A 27,713-nucleotide genomic window follows, 5' to 3' on the forward strand; every position below is an offset into this window, starting at 1 on the left:
TATCCCAGGCAAGAATACCAGAGTGGGTTGCCAGGGATCCAACCCAGGGATTCAGCCCGCGGCTGCTGCATAGGCAGGCAGATTCTTTACCACTGAACCACCCGGGAGGCCCTTCTGTTTCTATTAGTGCTTCTCAAATTCTCTTGTGTACAGTAATCACCTCGGGGTTTTGTGAAAAGCAGGTTCAGATTCAGGATGTCTTGGGTGAGACTTTATATTCTACGTTTCTAACAAGATCAGTCAGTTCAGTTGCTCAGTCGTGTCTAACTCTGCGACTCCATGGACTGCAGCATGCCTGTCCATCACCAACTCTCCGAGCTTGCTCAAACTCATGTCCATCCAGTCGGTGATGTCATCCAACCATCTCCTCTTCTGTAGTCCCCTTCTCCTTCTAACAAGATACCAGGCCAATATTGCTGACTCACCTCCTATACTTCAAGTAGCAAAAACACAGATCACTTTTCTGGGGCACTGATAGTTTACATTAAGTGCCAGTTTGGTCTAGAAGTTCCCAAGTTCTACGGAATCCATTCCTACCACCAGTCACCTGTAGACTGACAACCTAGTCCCGTCTATGTAAACAGTACAGGTGTTTATGATGTTCTGGAAAATAACAGCTAACCCCTGTGATCAAGTCCCCACCTCTGTTTCTAACCAAGAGATAATCTGGGTTAGTCATTTTTAGGAGGCAAAATAAGAACTCTTCTGGTTTCTCTTCTCTAAACTGTTGTGAGTCTTACAATAGAAAATGTAAGTCAAAGTGTTATATGAATCATAACCTTAAAAGAAAGAATGTCAACCAGAAAGCAAAGTGGGCAAAAGAGATCCTGAGTACCTCGGTTTTCTAAAGGGGCGGAACCTAAAATAAGAGGTGGGGCTCCGGGATTATCCTCGTGGGCGTGTTAGGAATGCGCCATATTACAGGGGAGGGGCGCCCCATTTCTACAACAATCTTAAAAAATAAAGCTTCTGGATTTGAAATTACCCCTAAATGACGAAAACTTGAAACACAAACTTTTCTCCCATTAAACTCGTCAACCGGCACCTAACTCAAAAGTTCAGCGATACTATTTTGCCTCGGTCTAGCGATTTCACCCAAAGTTCTCCCCGCGTATCTCTGGCCGTGTCCCCCAGCCTCGTCACTTGGCGGCCCACGCGGCCCCCGCCCGGAGGCAGTAGTTTCCTCTACGCTAAAGGGGGAGGTGACAACGGATTCCTCTATCTACTTGCCTCGAGGAGGGGCGTGTGAGGAGCCACCTTCCACCGAACGGTGAGAGATCCGGGCCAGGAGACGCGGGATCAGGAGGAAATCCGAGCCGAGGCCGCGGCGTCGGTGCAGCCGGGGAGCTGCGGGGGTTGGCGGCCGCCGGTCGAGCGCGCGGGCTTAGCCCTCCGCGCCGCCCCACCGTTCTCCCCTCAGAGCCTCGGAAGGATGGCACCGGCGGGAGGGGGCGGGGCCCCCCGGGAGGGGCGGGGCCCGCGCGGGCTGGCTGCTCGGCTGCGGCCGGAAACAATAGTGAGGAGCCAGAGCCGCGCGGATCGGCGGCGGCTGCGGTGGCGCGCGAACCCGGACGGTAAAGCTCCTGCTTCCCCTGCCCGCGCCGTGGTCCCCGACTCCGCGGTCCCGCCGCCTTTGCCCTCTCAGCCCCGCGGCCCCAGTCTCTGTTGCGCGCGGGGCGCCCCGACGGACGGTCGGGGAGAAGGACGCGGCATCCTGAGGGGCGGGCGCGAGCCCCCAAACGCCGGAGGCCGGGCGGAACCAGGCTCTCCGAAGCGCTGAGTCCGTACGAACCGGCTGCTGGAGCTCTCTAACGCCTTCTCCCCGGGTGGGAGGAAGCCGCGGGGCCGGGGGACGCGACGCTCCCGCCGGCCGGGCTCTGGGATTCCCCCCGCCGAAACCCCCGGCCGGGCTTGGCCATCCCGGCTCGTCCGGCCGTGCCTGAGCCGCTCCCCGACCTTCCGTGCGGATGCCGGGGACGCGGCGGACCCCTCCCTGGTGTTCACTTTTTCCACGTGCATTTTGCCTGCCGCGGACCTGGAATAGCAGATCTCGCTACGCCGAGCTAGCGAGACGCATCTAAGGTTCCCACAATGAAGTAAGGAGAGCGGTGTCCCGAGCGCGTCGCTCGTCCTCCCTTCAACAGCGTTAAGTAGGTTGACAGACCCCGGTAGCTGGAGAGGCCGCGCTGCTAAGCTGTTTCTGCGCCTGGTCGGGGATGGAAGCGGTCTAGAATACCCGAAAATTGCTCTTCATCAGCTCCCCTCAACTAAATACAACACAGGACCAAAAAAGGCGCTTGGGCATAGTGTCACTTGCGGCTGGACTTTCTAGCTTTGTGTCCTTGGACGGTAAAAGTATTAGTGTGGCGATGCTTGTTTCGTGAGGCTGTTGCCTTAGATAAACTGAAAAGCATCCTTCTCTTTCCTAGAAGTTCCTACTATTGCCGTGATGACAAGTTCTTGAAATTGTGTAACTTTGTTTTTCTGTTTCTTAATAGGGGCATTATGAACGAAGAGGAGCAGTTTGTAAGCATTGATTTGAATGATGACAACATCTGCAGTGTTTGTAAACTGGGAACAGACAAAGAAACACTCTCCTTCTGCCACGTTTGTTTTGAGCTAAATATTGACGGTAAGGACACTGGATAGGTTCATTTTATGCCGTGAACTTTACAGAACTACTTCATGCTGAACTCTGGTTATAAGGTAAAACTAGTTTCTTGAATGATTGCAAATTGTGTCAAGTGGAAATCTGTTAAAGATAAGGGTTTCTGGAAATGAAACTGAAGGTAGCACAGCTATGAATTTAAGAGAAACTTTTTTTTTTACTCCCACAGTATTAACTCAGTTTTACTAATATAAAAATGAGTAGTGACTGCTAAACTTTTCTGTTTTGAGAGCTTATTGAGTTGTCAGATTTTAACAGATCTGTGTGTTTGTTTTAATATTAAGAACTAACATAACCAAACATTTACGTTGATAGGCAAATATAACTATATTGTTTTGGCTGTACCATGCTCGTACATAATTGAGGTGAGCTTTAATTTTTTCTCCAGTGCTCATTATCTGAAGCACATTTTTAAATTTTTAGAGAACTTTTCAATGATCACACACGCCTTTAATAATTTTTAAACTAAAAGGGCTTTTAAAATTTCTCAGTAGTATCTCTAACAGTACACAAATGAGTTCTCCAAATACCTTTTTTTTAAATCTCTATTATTTAAGTGTTTAGGTTGATGCACAGCTAATGTGTCTGTGGGTATTAGTAGTTTGCCTCCGAGAAACATGTAAGGTATGTTTCCTTAATCTTGATGTTACCTTGATAAATGCTGATTTTTTTAAATATTTATGTCACACAAAAAAGGATCTTAATATTCTGATAACATACCAGTAGAGAGATTTTGTTAGACCTTTAGATTAATTTTTATTCTTTACTGGTTCTGTTTATTAAGTAGGAGATAACAAATGTTCTTTCCATTTGAAAAAAAATAGGATTATCTACCTTGAGATTTCTCTTAAGACTTGTTTTTCAGAAATTGTTATAGGCACCAAATTAATATATTTAGATACTTTGTAGTAAAAGTTAAAATTATAACTATAAATAGACTATTAAAAACATGTAGAGTTAATTATATGACATTCATTTTCCATTTAAGATACTGGTTGTGATAGTTTTGCCATTGTACTCAGAAGTGTAGTTGCTAAACATGCTAATCTGTGGAAGAACATGGATTTCCTGTGGATTGCATAAAATGCATAAAACAATATTGGCCCTGTATATTCTTTTCCATTGTAAATTTTGGTTCTAGATGGACAGACATTGGAAATGACTCAGCCCAAAGTTGTTTACATTGAGGAAAACACAACCAGGTAGCGGGACTGTTAAGGGTTGCTCTGGTGGTGATGGCAGGCTGTTGTTTTGTGCCAGGCCCTGCACTAAGCACCTTATGTGGATTATGTTATTCAACTCAAAATATCTCTGTGATGGCTACTATTATCCATTTTAAAGTTGATGGAGCCTAACCTTCAAGACCTAGAAACTGCACTTTGAAGTTGCTCAGCAATGTATGACAGTGCTCGACTGCGGAAGCCTGGCAATCTAGTTCTAGCATATGTCCTTTTAATTCCATTGATCTACTGTCGATAGTTATTTTAGTTGATGGGGTAATAGAAACCTATTTTCCTGAATACTAATCGCTGTCCTTGATATTCAGCCAGCCAACTTTTCCTAGCCAGTGTTTCCTGCTACATTATCATTAGTGGTGTTCATGCTGTGGTAAGATTTTTCTGAAGAAACCTAAACTTTCATATTTGCTTTTCTAGTTGTTGTTGTTTTTTAATGTCTTTTAACTGATTCTTCATCACTGTATAGAGAATATACAGATATTTCTCAGGTACCATCCTTATAAATATTTCATCTCTGATAAACCTCTCTCAATGTGTAAGCTTGTCATAAGCCCTACAATGTTGAAATATAGTTATCTTTAACTTAAAAGACAAAAATAAGTCTCAATTTGAATTAGAACTATTTCTCCTTATGTTCTACATACACTCAAGATTTTATATTTGTAATGCCAATTAAACTTTCCTAGGGAAAATTACTTTAGACTTAAATTTTTTCTCAACTTATCTGAAGTCAATTCCTAAGTCTCACAAATATAATACATTTCATATTTAACACAATGATGAGCTTCTGCATTATAACCATTTTAATATGAGATTTTTTTTTTAATCTTAGAAATCTTAGGGGAAAAGAAGGGAAATGAGAGCCCTGAATCCCACAAAATTTCAAGTTTTATATCAGTATACAAGTTTTTTAAAAGTCAATGAAAAAAAAGGTGAAACAAGTTATATTCTTTGTTTATGTCAATAAACCTTTTAAAATGTTTTTGAACATTTTTGTCCCCTACCAAATTCTAAGCACAGTACCAATCAATAAATGTTCGATAAGTAAGTGGGACTTTAAAAAGTGTGACATTTAACTCTCCTACCTTTGATATAACCTTTCTGTAGTGTGGTAATGTTGCTCTCACTTGGTTTCTTAGCTTTCTAATTGCCAAGTTTGCTCTAAAGCCTTCTATTCATCTTTCACCTAAGAGGCTAGTTAAAAATTTTCTTGGAATTTTTTGAGTCCACAGATTCATAGTAAACACAAATATTAATATCTTACACCTTCTGGATTGTAGTTTATGTCAGATCAAAACTAGCCTAATCAAATGTTGCTTGCATAAAATCAAAATTAAACTAATCAGATTTTTAAAACTGTGCATACATATATTTATAAAATGAAAATGAAAGAAGAAAGAAAGAAACTAATCTTGTAGGAAAGATTTCATATTCTGAGCATGGCTCTAAGTTGCCTTTTTTCTGTGTCTTTAAAGTACTTACAAAGAAATGAGTACCTACATTTCATATACTTTCAAACCAGAGGTGATATACTTCAAGAACCTAAGAAATACACTTTAAGGAAATTGATTTGGGCAAGGAGTGGGGAGGGACATATAATTCACCATTGGAATTACTTGTCTACTTCTAGGAGTAGGAGAAAGATGCATAAACTTCTTAATACTATGACCTGTCCTTGGCGCCAAGACACTATAAACATTTTATGTATGTATAATCAAATACATTAATGTGCATCGTAGTGCATGGTACTCAAATCTTTCTAAAGTTCTTTACTGATGACCAATCCCTAGGCTATTAAGGCTGGGAAGAAGGTAGCCCAGGGTAGTCAGGAGCCAGTCATGAAACTCAGCTGTTAATATAGCACAGTCAGAAATGAAACTAAAGATAGGGGGTGGGGGAGATCCAGGGCTACAGTCTGTTACTTCATAGTATCAGTTTTCATTTTGTGCCAAAATACTGTGCGAATAATTAGTATTTTTGTTTATGTATGTGTTAGTCATTCAGTCATGTCTGACGCTATACAACCCCGTGGACTAACCTACCAGGCTTCTCTGTCTATGGGATTCTTCAAGGCTCAAACACAGGTCTCCTGCACTGCAGGCAGATTTTTTTACTGTCCAAGTGTTCGGGGAAACCCTTAGTATTTTTACCTTCCTCCTCTAATAATTGACTTCCTTTTTATTCAGTAGAGAGGAGCTTTTTATAAGACAGAGATCAGTTCCTCTTATGCCAGAGTTTTCAGTGTGAGTTGATCTTGCTAGTTAATTAAGTAAGCATTTCAAACCAGTCCATCCTAGACTGTAAAATCCATCTCAGAGTTCATTCTCCCCTAATTGGTTGAACCTTCTGGGAAGTTTTTTAGAAACAGACCCGAATTCAGATCCTTAGTAATCTTTCCAGCAAGAAGTCTGTAGATGTTTTCTCTTAGTTAAGGCACTGGTGGACCCAGTGCTCACTTTTAATCTCATTTTTCCTTGATTCTCTGAGTCTTTGACCAAAACATTGTTCCCAGGGCCAGTAGTCATGGAGCAGCTTGAATCTCATATTGTGATTTAGCTTGGAAGTCAGGACTGATTATTAACTACCCAAAGCATGTCAACAGCTCTTCCCTTTGTCTTGCTTCTAACACATCAGCATGCTTCTAACACGTCAGCATCTTTCCACTTGAGTAAAGGCTTACCACTTTACTTGTGATAGGGAGGCTGTATGTTGCTAACTCCATCTGGCATTAACCTCTTTCTCTCGCTTTGCATAATGACAAGCATCATGCCTTGTTATTAGCTAAAAGAGTACTTTTAAATATAAAGCCTGATGTGACTTTTGAATTTAGCTTAGCTGTCTTTATACTTAGAAGTACAGATGAAGAATTAATTTTTTAACTGCCTTTTAATGTCACTTTAAATAAATTTGAACACTTTTAAAATGTCTCTAGCAGTAAAACCTCTTTATTTGGACAGGAGTTAGGAGGGGTGGAAGTGAAATTATAGGTTTAATTGGTGATTACTTTATAGACTGTTTCTTTAAAAAGATAAAGCTAGGCTAAGCCACATCTAGTAAGCTAACAAGCCATATCTGAGGAGCCAGGTTCCAGATTCTTTTCCCTGTCCTAATTTTATGATGGCCTCGTTTTAGTTACTCCCAATTTTTTCTCTTTTTAACTTCAAACTTTCTAAAGTTTAGGATGAATTTAAAATTGAGATCATACATAAATTTTGGTTGGAAAGATACCCATTAGAAATTAGATCTGGCTATATGTAATAGAAAATCCAAATAATAATGATGAAATGATATGGAATGAATATTTACATATCTCATAGTAAAAGAAGTTGAATCTGGAGTCTGTGTGGTAGCTCCATGATCAGAAAGACTCAAGCTGCTTCTGTTTTACTAATCCACTTTCTTTAACACATATTTGCCATCAACAGTCATCTCATGAGCCAGGATGGCTCCTGGAACTCCAGCCATTGCTTCCTTATTCTCAGACAGAATAGAAGGGGCATCTGACAAAAGGTACATAGTAGCCTTCTCTCCTGAATCTATAAAGGAGCTTTTCCTAAAGTCCTCCTTAACAATTTGTTATACATTCCACTGCCCTTTCAGGAGAAGCTGCTCCAAATAAAATCAGTATTTTACAAAGAAAGGGGTGAAAGACATTTGAGTGTCCACCTACCAAGATCAGCGATAGAGAGGCCTTTCTAGTAATTGAAGGTTACTATGTTGAAAGCAAACTATTTGAGCTACAACTAAGACCAACAAGTAAAGCTCCGGTGATTCTTCTAACACAGGAGTTTAAAATGGAATGGATTTTTACAAAAGAAGCATTGTATTCTGAGGATAGGCATACAGCCAGATCTCATATGAACTTGTTGCAAAAAAGCTATGAGAATTTTCAAGTTTCTGACCCATCTCAGGACATAAAATATAATGGTTAATGCTACTGCTCATTATACATATGTTCAGTTCAGTCGCTCAGTCGTGTCCAACTCTTTGCGACCCCATGAATTGCAGTACGCCAGGCCTCCCTGTCCATCACCAAGTCCTGGAGTTCACGCAAACTCATGTCCATCGAGTCGGTGATGCCAGCCAGCCATCTCATCCTCTGTCATCCCCTTTTCCTCCTGCCCCCAATCCCTCGCAGCATCAGAGTCTTTTTCCAATGAGTCAACTCTTTGCATGAGGTGGCCAAAGTATTGGAGTTTCAGCCTCAGCATCAGTCCTTCCAATGAACACCCAGGACTGATCTCATTTAGAATGGACTGGTTGGATCTCCTTGTAGACCAAGGGACTCTCGAGAGTCTTCTCCAACACCACAGTTCAGAAGCATCAATTCTTTGGCACTCAGCTTTCTTTATAGTCCAACTCTCACATCCATACATGACTACTGGAAAAACCATAGTCTTGACTAGATGAACCTTTGTTGGCAAAGTAATGTCTTGGCTTTTTAATACGCAGTCTAGATTGGTCATAACTTTTCTCCCAAGGAATAAGTGTCTTTTAATTTCATGGCTTCAGTCACCATCTGCAGTGATTTTGGAGACCAAAAAAATAATATCAGTCACTGTTTCCATTGTTTCCCCATCTATTTGCCATGAAGTAATGGGACCAGATGTCATGATCTTAGTTTTCTGAGTGTTGAGTTTTAAGCCACTTTTTCACTCTCCTCTTTCACATTCGTCAAGAGGCTCTTTAGTTCTTCTTTGCTTTCTGTCATAAGAGTGGTGTCATCTGCATATCTGAGGTTATTGATATTTCTCACGGCAATCTTGATTCCAGCTTGTGCTTCCTCCACCCCAGCGTTTCTCATGATGTACTCTGCATATAAGTTAAATAAGCAGGGTGATCGTATACAGCCTTGGCATACTCCTTTTCCTATTTGGAACCAGTCTGTTGTTCCATGTCCGGTTCTAACTGTTGCTTACTGACCTGCATACAGATTTCTCAAGAGGCAAGTTAGCTGGTCTGGTATTCCCATCTCTTTCAGAATTTTTCAGAGTTTGCTGTGGTTCACACAGTCAAAGGCTTTGGCGTAGTCAGTAAAGGAGAAATAGATGTTTTTCTGAAACTCTCTTGCTTTTTGATAATCCAGCAGATGTTGGCAATTTGATCTCTGGTTCCTCTGCCTTTTCTAAATCCAGCTTGAACATCTGGAAGTTCACGGTTCACGTACTGTTGAAGCCTGGCTTGGAGAATTTTGAGCATTACTTTACTAGTGTGTGAGATGAGTGCAATTGTGCAGTAGTTTGAGTATTCTTTGGCATTGCCTTTCTTTGGGATTGGAATGAAAACTGACCTTTTCCAGTCTTGTGGCCACTGCCAAGTTTTCCAAATTTGCTAGTATATTGAGTGCAGCACTTTCACAGCATCATCATTTAGCATTTGAAATAGCTCAACTGGAATTCCATCACCTCCACTAGCTTTGTTCATAATGATGCTTGCTAAGGCCCATTTGACTTTGCGTTCCAGGATGTCTGGCTCTAGGTGAGTGATCACATCATTGTGATTATCTGTGTCGTGAAGATCTTTTTTGTAGAGTTTCTGTGTATTCTTGCCATGTCTTCTTAATATCTCTGTTTCTGTTAGGTCCCTACCACTTCTGTCCTTTATTGAGCCCATCTTTGTATGAAATGTTCCCTTGGTGTCTCTAATTTTCTTTCACCTTTCCAGGGAAGATTGCTTTTCTACAGCTGGGTACATCTGCCACTGCTCCCCTTCTGCTCCATGTGGGCCCTGGACTCAGACCTGGCCTTGAATCTTGACTCTGCCACTTACTAGTTGGGTTTTCTTGGCAAGATACCTAAGTTCATTGGGTCATACTGGTTCTCAAATGTTACCAGTAAGAGCAGTTTTGTGTTTTCATTTCTTAATCTTGAAATTATTGTGCCAGAATCTAATTCAGAAGGCTGAACTCCAGTTGTTGCCATTTGTTCCAAGAATACTTGGCAACATAAGCAATGGTGCTCAGATTTATTTGTTTGCTCTTAATACTCAGAATGAAGCTGCAGAATGTTTCTCCCCACCCCTAAACTACACATCTGTATATGCACCTAATCTGTAGACATCCTCACTTGTATAGCCCATAACTACTTCACACTGCATGTCTAAAGGTAAAGTATTATCCTATACTACGTATATTTCTTTTCAAAATGAATGAGTGAATAAATAAGCTAATTCCCCCTCCATCCCTGCAATAAAAAATGTTGGGGTTGGAAGTGAACTATGGAAAAGGTGAAGACATACATGCCTGGCTAAAATACTTGAGAGGTGGTGCCACAGCAAGAACATGCCTGCCCTAACTTTTAAAAAGTTATTAATACTTCTCAAAGCAGCCTTCCCTGCCACCCAACACCACTGTCAACCCCCGTGTTCTTTTCCTGTTAGCACCCTTTTCTTTATGGCACTTGGTATAATTTGTTGCTGTAACTATTGGTTTATTTCTTTGTTTCTTTGTGCTCCCCCTCCTCCATTTCTGGCTCCCTAAGGAATTGAGTTTGAGCCTCCTTTATTTACTAGTATATACTTAGCAGTAGCACGAGGATTGGCCAGAAGTTATGAATGAGTACTTGAAATCTTTGATTGATGAGTGAATTAGCCTAAAGGAGACTGTAGAGGACTGTCTTTTTTTTCTGTTTTTCCCTTAATCTTGCCCACAGTGAAACTCTTCTGCTATTTTTCTGTCCTTGCACAGAATTGTCTGAGATCTTTCTAGAGTCTCCTAAAAGCTTTGTGACTCTTACTAATAGAACTTTGTATTATATTCAAAAGAAAAATGTAGCAAATAATATTAGCAGTAATATCTGGTTATTTTTTTGCAATCAGGAGAATAGAAAACAGTATTTTTTCTCCACAGAGCAAGAAGTCTTAAACAGGACTGTGCTTAGAGTGGGAGTTTCTACATTCATTTACATGCTGCAAATCTTATTATTCTGAACACCTCAGCAGAGTGGTGTTTGCTCATGATGATGACCCCTTCAAGGTGTTTGATGATCTGGAGTGCCTGTTAAGTCTGTGATAAAAGTATGCTCTTTAAATCAGTGATTTAAAGTTGAAAACAAACAGTATATTACCAGCGTATCTTATTAATAGAAGCATCACGATTATAAATAAAGTATTTGTTACAATAGATAAAAATGACATTCTGATTCAAATTCATAATTCATTTCCACCCAGTGTGTTGGCAGAGATGAAAAGAAATGTTTTATGAGTTATCCAGAAACAAATTAAATCTAGATTGGAAATCTTTTAAATTGTTAGGTCAAAATTATCTATTCTCAGTAAAGGGATACACTTTTCAGGATTGAAATAATTTTATAATAGCTGTTACTAGAAAGCTGATAAAGAGAAATCAGCTGCCCAGAAATAATTTTCCTGTTGCATACGAAATAATACTGCCTGTGAAGAAAGAAGACAAAGGTAAATTTCTCTACTCAGGAAGAAATGAAATAATGACTCTCTAGTTAGGAGAAGCTAGTCCAATTGTCAAATACTTAAGAGATTTACACTTTTAGGTAAGTGACTTATCTAAATAATAGGTATTATTTATCAGCTATTCTGTGTTCCACATGCATTATTTCATTCTTAATACAGCTATATGAGATAGGTGCTAGGTTATCCCAATTTGATAAATGAGGGCGATAAGGAGAGAGTCTGGGAAGCTAATCTAGAATCACACCGCTTGGAAGTCCAAACCTGATCCCAAAAGTCCAAGTGCCTAAATCATTTCTGCTTCCAACGAAAATTACATGAACTCTTAAGAAATCTCAGAGATACTAAATAACTTCTAGGCAAAGTTACAGATGAATTACACCAATGTGAATGTTCAAGCAAGGAAGAAAATTTGGGTCCCAAGAAGTGCTTGCTTTTTAAAAGCTATTTCTACTTGTGATGCTGTTTAATTAATACACATTTGGTGGAATATCCAAAAGGAGACAATTTTCATGACCGAAGACAGTAGGATGATACAGTCTCCATATAGTTTGTAACTTAAATAGTCTGTCAAGAAAATATAGTCTTCACAGCACATAGATTAGATCATCAGAGAAGAGGGAAGGGCTGGGAAGAAGAGACACACACATGACAGTCTTGCTGCCCAGAAGACATGAGGAAGCTGAACTGTAGACTGACATTTGCTACGGAATCGTACAGGTGTCAGCTCGTCATGAGGCAGTGTTCTGACACTGCTCTCCTTCCTTCCAGCCATTCAAGTAACAGTGCTTAGCCTGATTAGCCTCCCTCAAGGGGGAATAGGTTCTGAGTAAGTGGAGGCAGACAGTACAAACTAAAGTGAAATTATCAGCACCAATCCTGGAATTACACACTATCTCCTTTGGTAGGTGAGCCTGGAATACTTCCTAGAAAGAGAAGAAGTAGGTGGTAAGACAGCATAACTTTATATAGCACTTTAGATGTTCAAAGGTACTTTTCCAGCACCTTAATTTCTACCTTGTAAAGAATAGTAACACTAATTGTGAATTTCAAATAAGGTGTTAACATGGAAAATGTAACAAGTAATTGAAATCCAAGTGGCCAAGTAACATTGCAGAATTATCAAAATGCTGTCACTTATAGTTCTAGTTAGAATGAATTTAAATCATTCTAATCCAGTTTGGCACACCATCTATTAGGATTTTGATAAAGGGAATAAGCCCATTAAACACTGAGCCTTGGATTTATAGTTTGTAATAAGGGAAAACAGTGACTGCTTACAAATAATTTTAAACTAGTGTATCTATTTCAGTTAGCGTTTTGGCATTACTGTCTCAGCTGTATAACAGCAAGGCAAAATAATGGTTTGTGGCACCCATGAAAATCTGAATCTCAAAGCTATGTTCATAGAGATTTTTATACACATTCATTCAGTAAATATTAATTAAGCAACTGCTGTGTGCCAGCAATTGCTTGGTAGCTAAGGATAATACAGTTAACAAGAATAAGTTATATGATATATTAGAAGGCAATATAGAGACATTTGCCTTTTATGAAGAATAAATTCAGTCGCCGTTATATTTTTCCATGTATTACCTTATTTAAAATTCACACTTAGTGTTCATTTCCTACATGAAATGGAGATTAAATTTAATAGTAAAAGCGCCTTCCAACCACCAGAGTGCTATTCAAATACACTTGAATGACATCTTCAATATCTAAAACTCACAATAACTGATGAAATAATATCTGCCATTAATTTAGCAAATGATAATTGCTAGTCTGTTGTGAAAACAGAGTTCACACATAGAGGAAGTCTGGTGGTATTAAAGTATCCTTCATAACCTTGACCATGTTACTTTGACTCATTGGAATAATTTCAGTATGTCAACAATCAAGTTCAGTTCAATGTCAGTCAACATTTTGGCTGTATTTATACTACAAAGTAGAACAAATACAGTATAATAATTCCTATGTAATGTATAAGACAGTTCTTAAGAAAACTTAGTTTTTGATTACCAGTGTATTTGCTAACCAAATGAAATAGCAGTCATAAGTATCTGAGGAAAGAAATTAAAATATCACAATTCTCAGTCGAGACTAATTAAAGCATAATTTAATTTCATGTTTCTTACACCCTGTCTCTCTTTTCTACCACCCACTCTTCATTTATTCTTGCCTTCATTTGTTTTATCGTATAATGACACATCATCTTGCATACTTACAGTTATCTTCTCCGTAACCTGGCAGATTGACCGAAAAGATGATTAGAATGGTGGAAATGCTCCTGTCTCCTGTATTTATAAGAAAAAAAACCAAGGGGGAAAGCTTTCCTCTCTGTCCCTTAAGCTAGTTCTCGCAAGAGCAGTGTCCATTCAGTGTCTCCTCTGTCCTTCCTCCCTACCTCCTCTTCAATGCCCCTGTAATTGGCCTCCTCTTTTGCTTTCACCAGTGACTTCCTAGCTGTCAATACAATAAAGAGTTTCATGTCCTTGCCATTTTCAAAATCTGACATTTAACATTTCCCTCTTCTTTGAAACACTCAGCTCCTTGGGTTCTCTGTTAAAATAGCTCTGGCCTCTTATTTCTGCCCTCTTTTCTTCTTCTTTAGTTCATTAGCTATTGCAGATCCCTGAAATACTCTTTTGTTGAATTCTGTCCTTGTTTTTCTTTTCTTCTCATATTTCACTATCTGTTTCTTTCATTGCATGAGCTTCAGCTATACCTTTATGAGCTAATGGAACTCCATAAACATATCATAGGCCAATTTTCTTTTAAATGCCAGACCTATTTATCCAGCCACCTTCTGGGCTTCTCCATTTAGATATTCTGCAGGTGTTTTAGATGCTGAAAGACACTTGCTCCTTGGCAGAAAAGCAGTGACAGACCTAGACAGCATATTAAAAAGCAGAGATGTTACTTTGCCTACAAAGGTCCATATAGTCAAAGCTGTGGTTTTTCCAGTAGTCATGTATGGATGTGAGCTGCTGCTGCTGCTGCTAAGTTGCTTCAGTCGTGTCCGACTCTGTGCGACCCCATAGATGGTAGCCCACCAGGCTCCCCCATCCCTGGGATTCTCCAGGCAAGAGTACTGGAGTGGGTTGCCATTGCCTTCTCCAATGCATGAAAGTGAAAAGTGAAAGTGAAGTTGCTCAGTCATGTCCGACTCTTAGCGAGCCCATGGACTGCAGCCTACCAGGCTCCTCTGCCCATGGGATTCTCCAGGTAAGAGTACTGGAGTGGGTTGCCATTGCCTTCTCCAATGGATGTGAGAGTTGGACCATAAAGAAAGCTGAGTCCTGAAGAACTGATGCTTTTGAACTGTAGTGTTGGAGAAGATTCTTGAGAGTCCCTTGTTTAGCAAGGAGATCAAACCAGTCAATCCTAAAAGAAGTCAACCCTAAATATTCATTGGAAGGACTGATGAATCTAAAGCTCCAATGCTTTGGCCTCCTGATGCAAAGAGCCAACTCATTAGTAAAGACCCTGATGCTGGAAAAGACTGAAGGCAGGTAGAGAAGGGGGCAACAGAGGATGAGATGGTTGGATGGCATCACCGACTCAGTGGACATAAGTTTGAGCAAACTCCAGGAGATGGTGAAGGACAGGGAAGCCTAGCATGTTACAGTCCATGGGATAGCAAAGGGTCAGACATGACTGAGTGAACGACAGCACAGGTATCTTGAATTTAAGTTTCTCAGACTAAATTTATCTCCTTATTTCCATATACACATGTGTTTTTATTTCCTTCATCTTTGGTTCACATGGAATTCCAGGCCCAATACCCCAGAGATTGTGTTTCAATAGATCTACAGTTGAGTACCAGAATTTGCATTTTACCAGGAATCCCAGCTGACTCTTAAGCAGGTGGTCTCGGGACCAAACTTTGAAAAACTGCCCTGCGAATGAATGGTTCCAGTTTCTTCAGGACTTTCCATGTAAAGTTGTGCAGTTGAGGTGATGGGTTGTGGCTGAAATCTTACGTAAGCTCTGCTTTTCGAGCTGTATGCCTTTTATTCCTTCTTACAGTACCACCTCAAGACCCGCTTAGTCAGGTTTATAGACTTGATCCCCCATCCCTGTCACTACCCCACACCCCTAGTTCTCTCAGTATCACCAGAAGGGTCTTTAAAGTGCTAATCTGATATGCCATTAATTTTCTTAGAACTCCTCACTGATTCCTTACCATTTTCTTCTGGTTAGACTGTTAACTGCCTAACATGACACATGAAACATTTCATGACCAGGTATCTACTTAACTGGCTACCTTTATTACCTCTTCAAAGGCACTCTACAAGCCAATCATCCATGCCCACTGTCTCTCCCTTCCTCTAGTTTCCTCCATTTCTTTCTCACTTCCATACTTTGTTTATTTAGTTCCCTGTGTCTTAAACACAATTGACTTCACTTTCCTCCTAGTATGCACCTGCCTCCATGGGGTCTCGAAGAGCTGGACATGACTGGGCGACTTCACTTTCACTTTTCACTTCATGCATTGGAGAAGGAAATGGCAACCCACTCCAGTGTTCTTGCCTGGAGAATCCCAGGGACGGGGGAGCCTGGTGGGCTGCTGTCTATGAGGTCGCACAGAGTCGGACACAACTGAAGTGACTTAGCAGCAGCAACCTGTATTGATATTAAATAGAAGTGATAAATTACACTGTTGCCAGTGTTCACAGGGCCACTTCAAAGATCACAAAAAGATAATAAGTGTAGGAGCTCTTTGGTAAATACATCAGCAGCATGTGGTGCAACTGTTCATGTTGATTTAAATTAAAATATAGAAGTGTTTTGTTTTCATCTCATCTGAAAAGATGAAGTCTTCTGAAAAGATTATTCTGACTCATTTGTGTATTGAACAACTCTTCCATTGCCAAAATAATTCAGTGTTTTACATACATTGAAGTCTGACTTTATCCTCAGTTTTGGCTGCACTGGGTCTTAGTTGCTTCATCCAAACTCTTAGCTGCAACATGTGGGATCTAGTTTCCTGACCGGGGGTAGAACCTGGGCTCCCTGCATTGGGAGTGCAGAGTCTTAGCCCCTGGACCACTGGGGAAGTCCCCTGAGTTTACCTTTTTATGATTTGGTTTTCAGTAGATTTTTCTGCTCTAGCTCCTGTAATTTCCCTCATGTAGCAGCTGCCCTGCTCAGTGGCTCAGTGGTAAAAGAATCTGCCTGCCAAGCAGAAGATGTGGGTGCAGTCCCTGGGAAGAACTCCTGGAGAAGGAAATGGCAGCCCACTCCAGTATTCTTGCCTGGGAAATGCCCTGGACAGAGGAGCCTGGCCGCGTACTGTCCATAGGGTCACAAAGACTAGGACAAGACTGAGCAATTAAACAGCAACAATCAAAGCTAATCCTTTCCCCAGTTTCTTTCAACAATACGAATTGTGTTCACACGTCAGTGTCTTTTTCCCTCAGTGCCTTTCAAGTCTTTGGGTCTCCAACAAGGATTTCCAGATAAAACTATGCAGTGGTTATAATCTGACTTCGGAGGAGGGAAATCTTTGATTTGAAAGTTATCCTTTGCTAGATACATTGTTAGCCTAAGGAAATTTTCAACCTTAAAAATATTCAGAATGTTGGGATATTTTAGGACTGTGTATCTTTTATCATTCCAGTATAATTTTTTTGTTTTACTTAATACATTGGAACATACAGTATATAACTTAAAACCTGATTTGTCTTGCACTAAGACACACTGTTTTCTTTCCCAAACCAAAATATTTCTTTATAGGCTTTTTAAAAAATGTTTTAAATTTTCAGTATTTAAATGATGAAAGATTTTCTCTCATTGAAATGAAATTTCTCTCTTTCCATCTCTTTTTATTTTCATTGAAAAAACAAACTATTACAGAAAAATCAAAATACAGGAAGCAAAAAGAATTTTAAGATTTACAATCCCACATATCTACCAATAATCTCTTAATATTTTTGGTGTTTTATAAATTATTTTCTTCAGTAGAGTATGCATGTATACATGGTAAATTGTGTTTAAAAATGAAATCAGGCTATATATACCATTTATAACTGGTCTTTTAATTTAATATATCAGAAACATCTTTTTCATATTAATGGATAAAAAAGGTTGCACTGCATTGGACTGTAATTTTTATAATTGTTTCATCATGGAACGATTTTATTGGACACTAGCTCTCCAAACCCTTTCTGTAAATCAAAGTTCCTTTTACTCTAGAAATGCTGTGATTCAATTATAGTACATAGTCACAATCTTTTTTAGCATTTTTTAGTATGATTCATCAATTATTGCCTTTTTGAAAAATCTTTAGTTTGTTTAATCAAATGGCTTTCCCATCAGTTTTAATTTTTACCATTTACTACCTATAGTAGTAATTGAATTATAAATGACTTCAAATTCACTTGCTAGTAAATCTCTATTAGATGCTGCTGTAAAGCATTATATAAGGAATAGTCAACTAAAATTTCAGGAACAATGATTCAGATATATGCAAAGAAGTTGAGATATAAAACATGTTTTATAAATAGCTGCAGGACAGCTTTTATTTTGTTTTTCTTATTTGTAAGAAAATAAATCAGGCAAAACCTTAACTAGGCAGACAGCAGTTCAGGAGATAAAGGGCAGAGTTCACATAGCTATCACATTTCTTACTTTTGAACTCATAAATTTCCTTTTTCATAATGGTTTATCCTCGTTCATCCATGTATTATGAATGCCTTTTTTCTAGACTTACCTTTTGTTTACGTAATGTGTATCTTTTTGACTTTGCCTATTTGGGGGAAAGTTTTACTTAGAAAAATGGAATAAGTAGAAGGTTACTTAGGTCAACTGGGTTATTTACAAGTTTTTATAACTTATAATTCTTTGTGCCACTTAACAATTATAGTCTAAACATAGTATTTTTAATGTGCTAGAAAAGCAGTTTTAGCTTTTTATATTCTGTGCTACTGTGAGCTTAGTATCCTAAAGATGGATAACTTCCATTCGTATTCTTTTTCCAAATACCCTTGTACTTCATCAATTATCTATGGACAAGCTACCCTGTCCAATTTGGTAACCTAGCCACAAGGTAGTGATTTAAATTTAAGTTAATTAAAGTTAAAAGTAAAACATAGTTCCTTGGTCATACTGGCTACATTTCACATGCCTGGTAGCCACATAAGGCTAGTGGCTATCGTACTGTATATAGCACAGAGCGAGAGCACGTCCACTGTCACAGAGAGTTCTAGTGGACCTTTCTCGTTAAAATAGGTAACTAAACTTGAGAGCAGGATTGAGTGTAGCTTGTTATTTTTTGTACCCAGTTAGTAATAAACAGTTGTTGTGTAGGTGTGTTTCTCCAGTTTCCCAACTGTTATGATGAAAAAGTAAAATTCACTGAGAAAGGTTTTCTTTTTGATAAATTATTTGCAGGTTATACATCCATCATTACAAGAATTCAGTTCTACTGTGGCTTCCTTGGTTATTTGAGGTTGAGGTTTGCCTTTTAACATCAACCTTCTGAACTCTTTGCTGATTGAAATTTGCCCTTATAATTCATTTATTGGATTATAAGCTGCTTTGACTAACTGCTCAATCCTTCTCTTCGCACACCCAAAAACCTTTGGCATAAATATCTCCTAAATTGAAATATGCTGTCCACAGACCTCCTGTTGGTATATCTTTCTTTAAGGCAATGATTCTCAAAATTTGGAAAAGCAAGTTGCTGAGCCCATCGGTGTATTGGCTTAGTACAGTTTCCAATAATTCCATCTGTTTCCAAGGCAGAGATAAGCAATTCCCTGTTCCTTTAAACAGTATGTTGGGTATTTGAACACGAAAGACTCTTAAGTGATGTGAAGGGGAGGGGAATGGAGCACTGTTAACCACAGAACCCACTGGGCACAGAGCACAACTGATAAAATTTTCCAAGAGGTAGAAGCTTGTCCTGTTGCAGATTTAAGGAAGTAGGTGCCCCAACTATTCATCCTGTTGCAGATTTAAGGAAGTAGGTGCCCCAGCTATTCATCCTCGCTTCCCACCTTCAGGCTAATCTGCCTTTCGTTAGTAAGAGCCTAGATAATCTGAGCGTCCTCCCACTGCTTTCCTGTGACTGGCAGTAGATCTAAAGGTGATCACTCTTCTTGAATCATGGCTTGGCTGCTGCTTGATCATCAAATGCAGAGGAGCCTGGTCACTTGGGGTGTCCAGCCATTACCTATGCAGAAGCAATCCAGACCTACATCATTACAGAGTCTTGGTGCAGTGTGAGAATCACTAACCAGCATGGCTGTGCTTGCCGCTGGATAAGTCACAAGTACCTGCACACTCCCAAAGGGAAAGATAAGGACTGTTGAAGAGCAGTTGCCCAATTTTCAGGCAGTAGCTGCTTCTCATTACTAGCCATTTGCTGTCAGATCTTCTGATTTTGTTTTTAAGGGAAACCAAGAAATCGAAAACTGTAAGTGAATCTAAATTTTTAAAAAACATTTATAGGCTAAACAGAACTTGCTACAGTATGGATCCAGACTTCAAGCTGTGGGCATGCCACCTCTACTTCCAGAAAAGTGAAAAGTGTTAGTCACTCAGTCATATCTGACTCTTTACGACCCCATGGACTATAGCCCACCAGGTTCCTCTGTCCATGGAATTCTTCAAACAAGAATACTGGAGTGGGTAGCCATTCCCTTTTCCAGGGAGTCTTCCTGACCCAGGGATCAAACCTGGGTCTCCTGCATTGTAGGCAGATTCTTTAGCATCTGAGCCATCAGAGAAGGCCCAACTTTTCCTCTATTCCTTTTTTCAGAAATGGAAACCTGGTCCTCAGAAACAAAGGCATAACAGCTCCTTCCTTTCCTTCTTTCTTCAATAGAGTTTAGCTGTTTGCTCCCATCTTTACAATTAACACTTACTGAAAAAGTGGAAACAGTGACAGACTTTATTTTCTTGGGCTCCACAATCACTGCGGACCGTGACTGCCACCGTGAATTAAAGACACTTGCTCCTTGGAAGAAAAGCTATGACAAACCTAGACAGCATATTAAAAAATAAAAACCAGAGACATCACTCTGCTGACAAAGGTCTATATAGTTAAAGCTATGATTTTTCCAGTAGTCATGTATGGATGTGAGAGTTGAACCATAAAGAAAGCTGAGCACCAAAGAATTGATGCTTTTGAATTGCGGTGCGGGAGAACACTTTCGAGAGTCCCTTGGACTGCAAAGATATCAAAGCAGTCAGTCCTAAAGGGAAAGCAGTCCTGAATATTTATTGGAAGAATGAAGCTCCAATACTTTGGCCACCTGATGCAAAGAGCTGACTCATTGGAAAAGACCTTGATGCTGGAAAAGATTTGAGGGCAAGAGGAGAGATGGTTGGATGGCATCATTGACTTAATGGACATGAGTTTGAGCAAGGAGATAGTGAAGGACAAGGAAGCCTGGCATGCTGCAGTTCATGGGGTCACAAATAGTCGGACATGATGGAACAACAAAGATGTACATAAACATCGCTTAATATGGGCAACACATAATCATGTAGATGCTTGTTCTCCCATTCCTAGCAACCAGGATAAGATCATCACAAGAAGAAACACCTTAACTCTTGGAAAACTCTTTATGCTGGGCAAATGTGAGCCTCCATAAAAAAAGATTTTGAAGCAGTACTGTGAATCGTTGCACAAATGTTGGTTATGTCTGGAGGCAGTGTGCTTAAAATTTCTTCACAGCCTGTTAACCTGAAACTTGAATCATAACTAAATTATCTTGCTTTACTTTAAAATTAAGAAAGAATACACAAACCCACCATTTGGAAAACCAATACTGCCAGTTCTCTAATTTTTTATTTTTTTATTTTGAAGCTGTAGTAAAAGTTAAAATGCTTACTCCCTTAGAGCTTTCCAGTCTCCTGCTGATATGATAACAGGTATTACAGCTTTACATCCAACAGTTGGTTGTATTATATTTGCTCAACCTATGGAATACCAAATTATATGAAGCCAGTCCTTTGACTGAGAAATGAAATATAGCAGTCACATTCAGAAGGAAGACTAATTGCAGAGTAAATATGCATATGGCAGTCAGATGATAGGAGTCGAGAACCTGTGAAAATAAGGCATGTAACATCAGTGTAGTCGGCTGAGAGATGGTACTGTTTGATAGGACCAGCTGGGGAACCAGCAGGAAAAGATTGCTTTGCTTCTCTAATTACCACCAACCCATAAATAAGATCTTCAAGAGGCTAAAAGGGAAAAGCAGAAGGTGATGGGACATGTCGTAAAACTTAAGTGTTTGGGGTTCTGTGGCTGTTTTTTAGTGCCATTTGGAGTATCATCTTGTGAGAGGACAAACTGTTACTACAATAAACATATTAAATATATGCATGGAAACATCTTCATTTTAAAAGGGTGACAATGATAAGCAAACAAGAAGGTCTACATTTGAGTGGCTTTTGCCCTTTATGGCTTTAACCAAGTTTTCTTAAAGCAAATTGATCCTAGAAAGGAACTTAAAGAATAGAAATGGAGATAGCATGGCAGATGGGTTAGTGGGAGGGTTTTCAAAGTATGTGAGAATGGTATAACAGAATCAGAAATGGAAGTGGGGAAAGATGTTATAAAGAAAACTATTGGATAGAAACAGCTTAATTTTTTAAAATACCACTGTTCATACAGAAATGTCCACCTAAATAAATTTCCAAAATATTGTCAATTATGGTTGCCAAGTAAGGTCTTGGTTCTCCACTAATCAGGAACTCAAGACCCAAAGTTATGTAGCCATCTGTGTGATAAGTTTTAAAGTTTTCCTAATACTTAGGATGTCAGTTTGCCTGGAAAATCCCATGGACGGAGGAGCCTGGTAGGCTGCAGTCCATGGGGTTGCTAAGAGTTGGACACATCTAAGCGACTTCACTTTCACTTTTCACTTTCATGCACTGGAGAAGGAAATGGCAACCCACTCCAGTGTTCTTGCCTGGAGAATCCCAGGGACGGGGGAGCCTGGTGGGCTGCCATCTATGGGGTCGCACAGAGTCAGACACGACTGAAACGACTTAGCAGCAGCAGCAGGTTGTTAATTTTATTGGTCCTCAGTTTTATTAGGAAGTTGTAGTACAGTTTTTGTGAAACTGGTTTGGAAATTACTTGTAACTCAGTTTCTGAAAAGTACCAACTCATTTAATTGCATTTAGATTCATTTCCTTTGAAAAGCTTCTGAAGAAACAAATTAGTGCTCAGAGCTGTTAACACTTGTAAATGCAATTAAAATTTATAAAGTCAATTGGAAAACTCACTGGGATCTCTGATAATAACAGTGGTTGTTTCTCTTATATTAATTCAAACTGATGAGGTGAAAAAAACAAAATCACTTCAGGAATTTATAAAATGACACATATATTGTTGATACAAATTGAGTGGGCTACTCACACTCTTTTCTAGTAAAAAAGTGTATGAAATGTCAGTATATTAAATTTTCTGAATTGGGTATTTTAAACTATCTTTACAAGACAAGTATTTTCAAATTAAACTTTAAAACTGATTCAGGTTTTAAATTTTTAGTGAGCTAAAGAAGGTATAGATACAGATCTGGATGAATGAGCTGCAGTTTACATAAAACAGCCTTGTATATTCACAGTATGTATATTTATAATAAAAATAAGTAATTGAGTAGAAGTTCCTGATTTTATTTGGCAGATTGAATGATGCCACTGGAATGCATCTCTATATATCAGTGCCACTCATCAGTTCTTGGGATTAATGTCATATTAAACCAAACGTAGGAGTAACTTCACTGGAAGATGTCTTTAATTAACTTCTGTGTGTGTGTGTGTTCGCTCAGTCATATCCAACTCTTTGTAACCCCATGGACTATAACACACAAGGCTTCTCTGTCCATGGGATTTCCCAGGCAAGAATACTGGAGCGGGTTGCCATTTCCTCCTCCAGGGGATCTTCCCAACCCAGGAATTGAACTTGGGTCTCCTGCATTGGCAGGCGAATTCTTTACCACTGTGCCACCTGGGAAGCCCAGTTAACTTCTGAGAGCCTGCAAAGCTGCACAGCCTAGTTACCTTGCAGATGGGCAAAACTTCATTGCAGTAGACCTCAAATAATAATTGGTAATAAGTTTTAGGTTTGCTTTTTAAATACAATTTTAATTTTCCTTTATTCATGTAATGACTTTTTCTTGAGTACTTGCTATGTGCTAGGCACTATGATAATAAGGATGTACATAATACAGATGGTGCTCTTTCTCACAGAATTTACATCTAGCAGGAGATAAAGGCCAGTGAACAAGCAATTTTAAAATCTGGTGCCATTAGCTAAGATGTAACCGGTTAGAAAAGGCTTCTTAGAGGAAGGAAGAACTAGAGAGGGGATGGTGATGAAGACCCAAATAACGTAGTGGGAGTGGTAATGGAGTGAAGGAATATTAAATATGCTAGATTTTAGGGTGAAGAAGTCTAGCAAGGTGGACAGTAAAACATCTGGGATGGGGAGCAAGGAGGAACTGTCAAAGAGGACACCCAGATTTCTTCCTTGAGCAGTTGGGTGTACCAGACTCAGGAGGGGGATTGGGTGTGGGTGCAAGAATGGAGGAAGAGGCAGGGTGAATGTAAGGAGCAGTTGGGACCTCTAGGGGCATGGCAGCCTGCCCCAGTATCCTTGCCTGGAGCATTCCATGGACAGAGGAGCCTGGCAGGCTCCAGTCCAGGAGATCACAGAGTTGGACATGACTGAGCGAATAAGCACATGAGACATCTAAGTAGAAATACTCCCACGTTCAGAACTCTTCCTGTCATGACATTTTTTTGTCTTTTATAGGGGATTTTTCACTTGAGTGTCTGAATCTGAAATTCACATTTACATATTTTCATAGTAAATTGAATATTGTTGTTCTCTGACTTGCTTTTCATCTCAGCTGATTACCAGTACGCATATAATTATGTGTTTACTGGGCTCCAAACATTCATTTGGGTGGGGATTTAAGTAAAACTTAAAATATTATTTCTGGAGAACAAAAAGTTCTATTACATAAATTACTAAGAAGAAAGATTGGATTAAAAAAAAATCATTAACTTTAAAAGCCCACATTATTCTTCAAATAAACATTTATTATATTGACTTATTAAAGCTCTGGGGCACATTGGGAAATTTGTTGTTTCATTTTTTTGTCTTTTTTTTTAATACAACTTCTGAACATTCCAAATAAATTTTTAAAACCAAAAAAAAAACTAGCAGCAAAGAATAATGACTTTCTTTTGGCTTCCCAGGTGGCACCAGTGGTAAAGAACCCACCTGCCAATGCAAGAGACATAAGAGACATGGGTTCAATCTCTGGGTCGGGAAGATCCCCAGGAGGAGAGCATGGCAACCCACTCTTGTATTCTTGCCCGAAGAATCCCATGGACATAGTAGCCTGACAGGCTATGGTCCTTGGGGTCACAAAGAGGCAGACACGACTGAAGCAACTTAGCGTGAACGCACATAGCCTAGTTTAGAATCCTTTTTATACACAGAAGGATTTCCTTTCATATATAGTAAGGGAGGGAGAAGGCAATGGCACCCGACTCCAGTACTCTTGCCTGGAAAATCCCATGGTCAGAGGAGGAGAAATAGAATTTACAAGGTTTGGATTCAGCTAACCCATGGCTACATAGATTAGTGCTGTGGCAATGGACTGAGAATGAGCCCATTTATGGTTTCAGGGATTGGCCAGCTATCTGTTGGCAGTGAGCCCTAAGAGAGTAAGAAAGCTCTTTAAAGAATTTCCCAAAGCTAGTAAAATAAGCGAGCTTCAGGTTCTCTCTGCCTAGCAATCAGTATTAGAATCAAACAGCAGAATGGAAGTATTTATTTTATCTGTAATTGATACTACCTTTTTGTCTTACTTATATTAAAACATACATAATATTATAAAATACTTTTAATGGTTTCTTTCTAATCAAGATTTGTGCACTTCCTTTTTATGTTAAGGTTTCGAAGGCATACACAGTGTTGTCAAATAGAGCTTTGAAGTTTTGTGCTTGAATATTTTAATTTTGCAGGAAATTTGACCTAACTAGACAATAACTGGTAAAAAGTATATACACACACAATTGCAGCACAGGCACCAAAGGGGTAAATAAAATGTGTATGCAGTTGTTTTAAGTTTGGTTTTTACACTCGGTGGAAGAAACAAGACTGAGATAGTTGAGTTTACCTGGTGAGGCACGTCTACTTAATTAGACTGTTAGTATTTAAGAGGGGTACCCCCATAGCTTACTTGTGAGGGAACTGACAGCCCAGTTAGTACTGGTTTTGGCAGGACCCACCATTGGCTGATGTGATGTTTTAGAACAAGTTAGAATTTGTGAGTATTTTGCACCTGATTTAATACTGTTAAAATACAAATACATCACTATCTTAGTATTAGCCAGGGTTTGCAAGTCAGTGAATAAAATTATTACAACTTCAGCTTTTAAAACAAGGGATGAATACGGAATGTAATGTTTTCTGATGAGTCAGTTAAAACTTCTTTTTTAAACTAACACCTGAGTGGCTCTCAGCTTCCTGTTTTCAAAGCTAAGCAGTTTAGACTGGTTAATTCTTGCAGGCGTTAATTTTCCATTCCACATCCCATGTTCACCTTCAATATGAAAGCACTGCTGTTTTATTTTAAATGGTTTGAACTTACAAAAATGTATCAATGTATTCTATATTTCAAAGTATATTGTATATTTGAAAATGTATTCTCTCTTTTAAAAAACAATAGAGATAGCATACTTGAGCTCTACTAAAAAGCTGGAAATGTAAATGTGTAAGATTTTCCATGATTTGTGGTACGTAATGAACATTTGTGAGTTGAAGAATTATATTGGCTATTGTATCTTGGTAGATTAAATTTGTTGCTCTGAGAATAAGAATTGTGTGTAGTGCATTTCTTCTAGAGATAAAATTATCTTGATAAAGTTTTAGTAAGTATTAAACATGTAAAAACATTTTAGATGTTTTTATTTTCTTACTTGAAAAAGTCGAGACAGTTCATTGACTTTTTGAGGCTTTTATTAATGTATATTTTTCTGATTCTGGTTTATCTTTCCCCAGTAAAAATATAAGTTAATTTTAAATCATGATTTACTATGTTTTTTTGTTAGGGAAAAAATTGTGAAGCATTTCTCTTATTAAACCTATAACAAAAATTTTTACAAATGTGTAACTTCAGGAGAGCTAGTGAAGAAAGCTTTATAATGTACAGGTCAAGATTCTGTAAGTATAGATTGCTGGTTCAGTGGTATTTTTTAATATTATGCAATAACATGCCTCTGGACTGAGGTTGAAATTGAATCATTAAGTCCTTAAGAAAGGCTTTGCTATTCATAAGAATTTAATATTTCTGCTATTCAGAATTTATTGAATATATAGTTAAACTGAAGCATAAATTATTAGGCTATATCATTATTGTAATATATACATGTATATTATTAATATTAATATTCTTTAGCATTTTTTCCACTAATTTGCAAATTAATCAGTGACTCGGTATTTTACTAAGATTTGTATTTTTTAATGCAGCTTATAAAAAACAAAATTGTGTCAAGTCTTATTTCTTTTTTTTTCTTTAGGAATACCAAAATCTGATCTCCTGCACACCAAATCGTTAAGGGGCCATAAAGACTGCTTTGAAAAATATCATTTGATTGCAAACCAGGATTGTCCTCGATCTAAGCTTTCAAAAAGTACTTATGAAGAAGTTAAAACTATTTTGAGTAAGAAGATAAATTGGATTGTACAATATGCACAAAATAAGGATCTGGATTCAGACTCCGAATGTTCTAAAAACCCCCAGCATCACCTGTTTAACTTCAGGCATAAGCCAGATAAAAAGTTACTCCCACAGTTTGACTCTCAAGTACCAAAGTATTCTGCAAAGTGGATAGAAGGAAATGCAGGTGGCCTCTCAAACTGTACACAACGAATGTTGGAACAGAAGGAGAACACAAACTTTGGGCTTGCTGTGTTACAAGATTCGGGTACCACTTTATGCCATAATAGTGTACTGTGGCCTCATAGTCACAACCGGGAACAGAAAAAGGAAAAGACAATCTCTGGTCCAGAGGCTCATGTCCAGACCCAGCATCCACATTACAGCAGAGAGGAATGTAAGTATAGGGAAAAGGGGTAAAGACTGGAGTTCTTTTGGTTCTTTTTTATTTTTTTAATGTTTTATATATGTGATGTGTCAAGAATTTTGCTGTGGAAGTACAGATTTGGTTAATTTAGCATTTAAATGACAGGTTCACCCTAGCAAAAATGCCATCATTTCTTTGGAATATTCCTTAGTATGTCCTAAAACCACTGGAATTCTACAGTCCCATCATTTGTTTTGCCATTTCAAATGATTAACAGAATGGAATCAACAGATTGGGAATTAGAAAGTTCAGGGTTC

At 38.9% G+C, this 27,713-nt stretch overlaps 1 protein-coding gene across 5 annotated transcripts in view; it reads left to right on the forward strand.

Annotated features, from left to right (window-relative positions):
* Positions 1-1,164: 1,164 nt before the first annotated feature.
* C1H21orf91 (chromosome 1 C21orf91 homolog) overlaps positions 1,165-27,713 on the forward strand; it is a 33,783-nt gene continuing 7,234 nt past the window's right edge. The window contains exons 1-3 of one of the 5 annotated variants that reach the window (XM_061426555.1): positions 1,165-1,270; positions 2,499-2,632; positions 26,890-27,426. In XM_061426555.1, coding sequence (XP_061282539.1) covers positions 2,506-2,632; positions 26,890-27,426 — 664 coding nt within the window. In that variant the 5' untranslated portion in view covers positions 1,165-1,270; positions 2,499-2,505. Of the gene's footprint in view, positions 1,271-1,493; positions 1,575-1,740; positions 1,827-1,993; positions 2,097-2,498; positions 2,633-26,889; positions 27,427-27,713 lie in introns of those variants that run through there. The other 4 variants (XM_061426468.1, XM_061426728.1, XM_061426642.1 and 1 more) reach the window with 4 other exon arrangements.

This window comes from Bos javanicus, chromosome 1 (genome assembly GCF_032452875.1).
Source record: "Bos javanicus breed banteng chromosome 1, ARS-OSU_banteng_1.0, whole genome shotgun sequence".
NCBI lineage: Eukaryota > Metazoa > Chordata > Mammalia > Artiodactyla > Bovidae > Bos > Bos javanicus.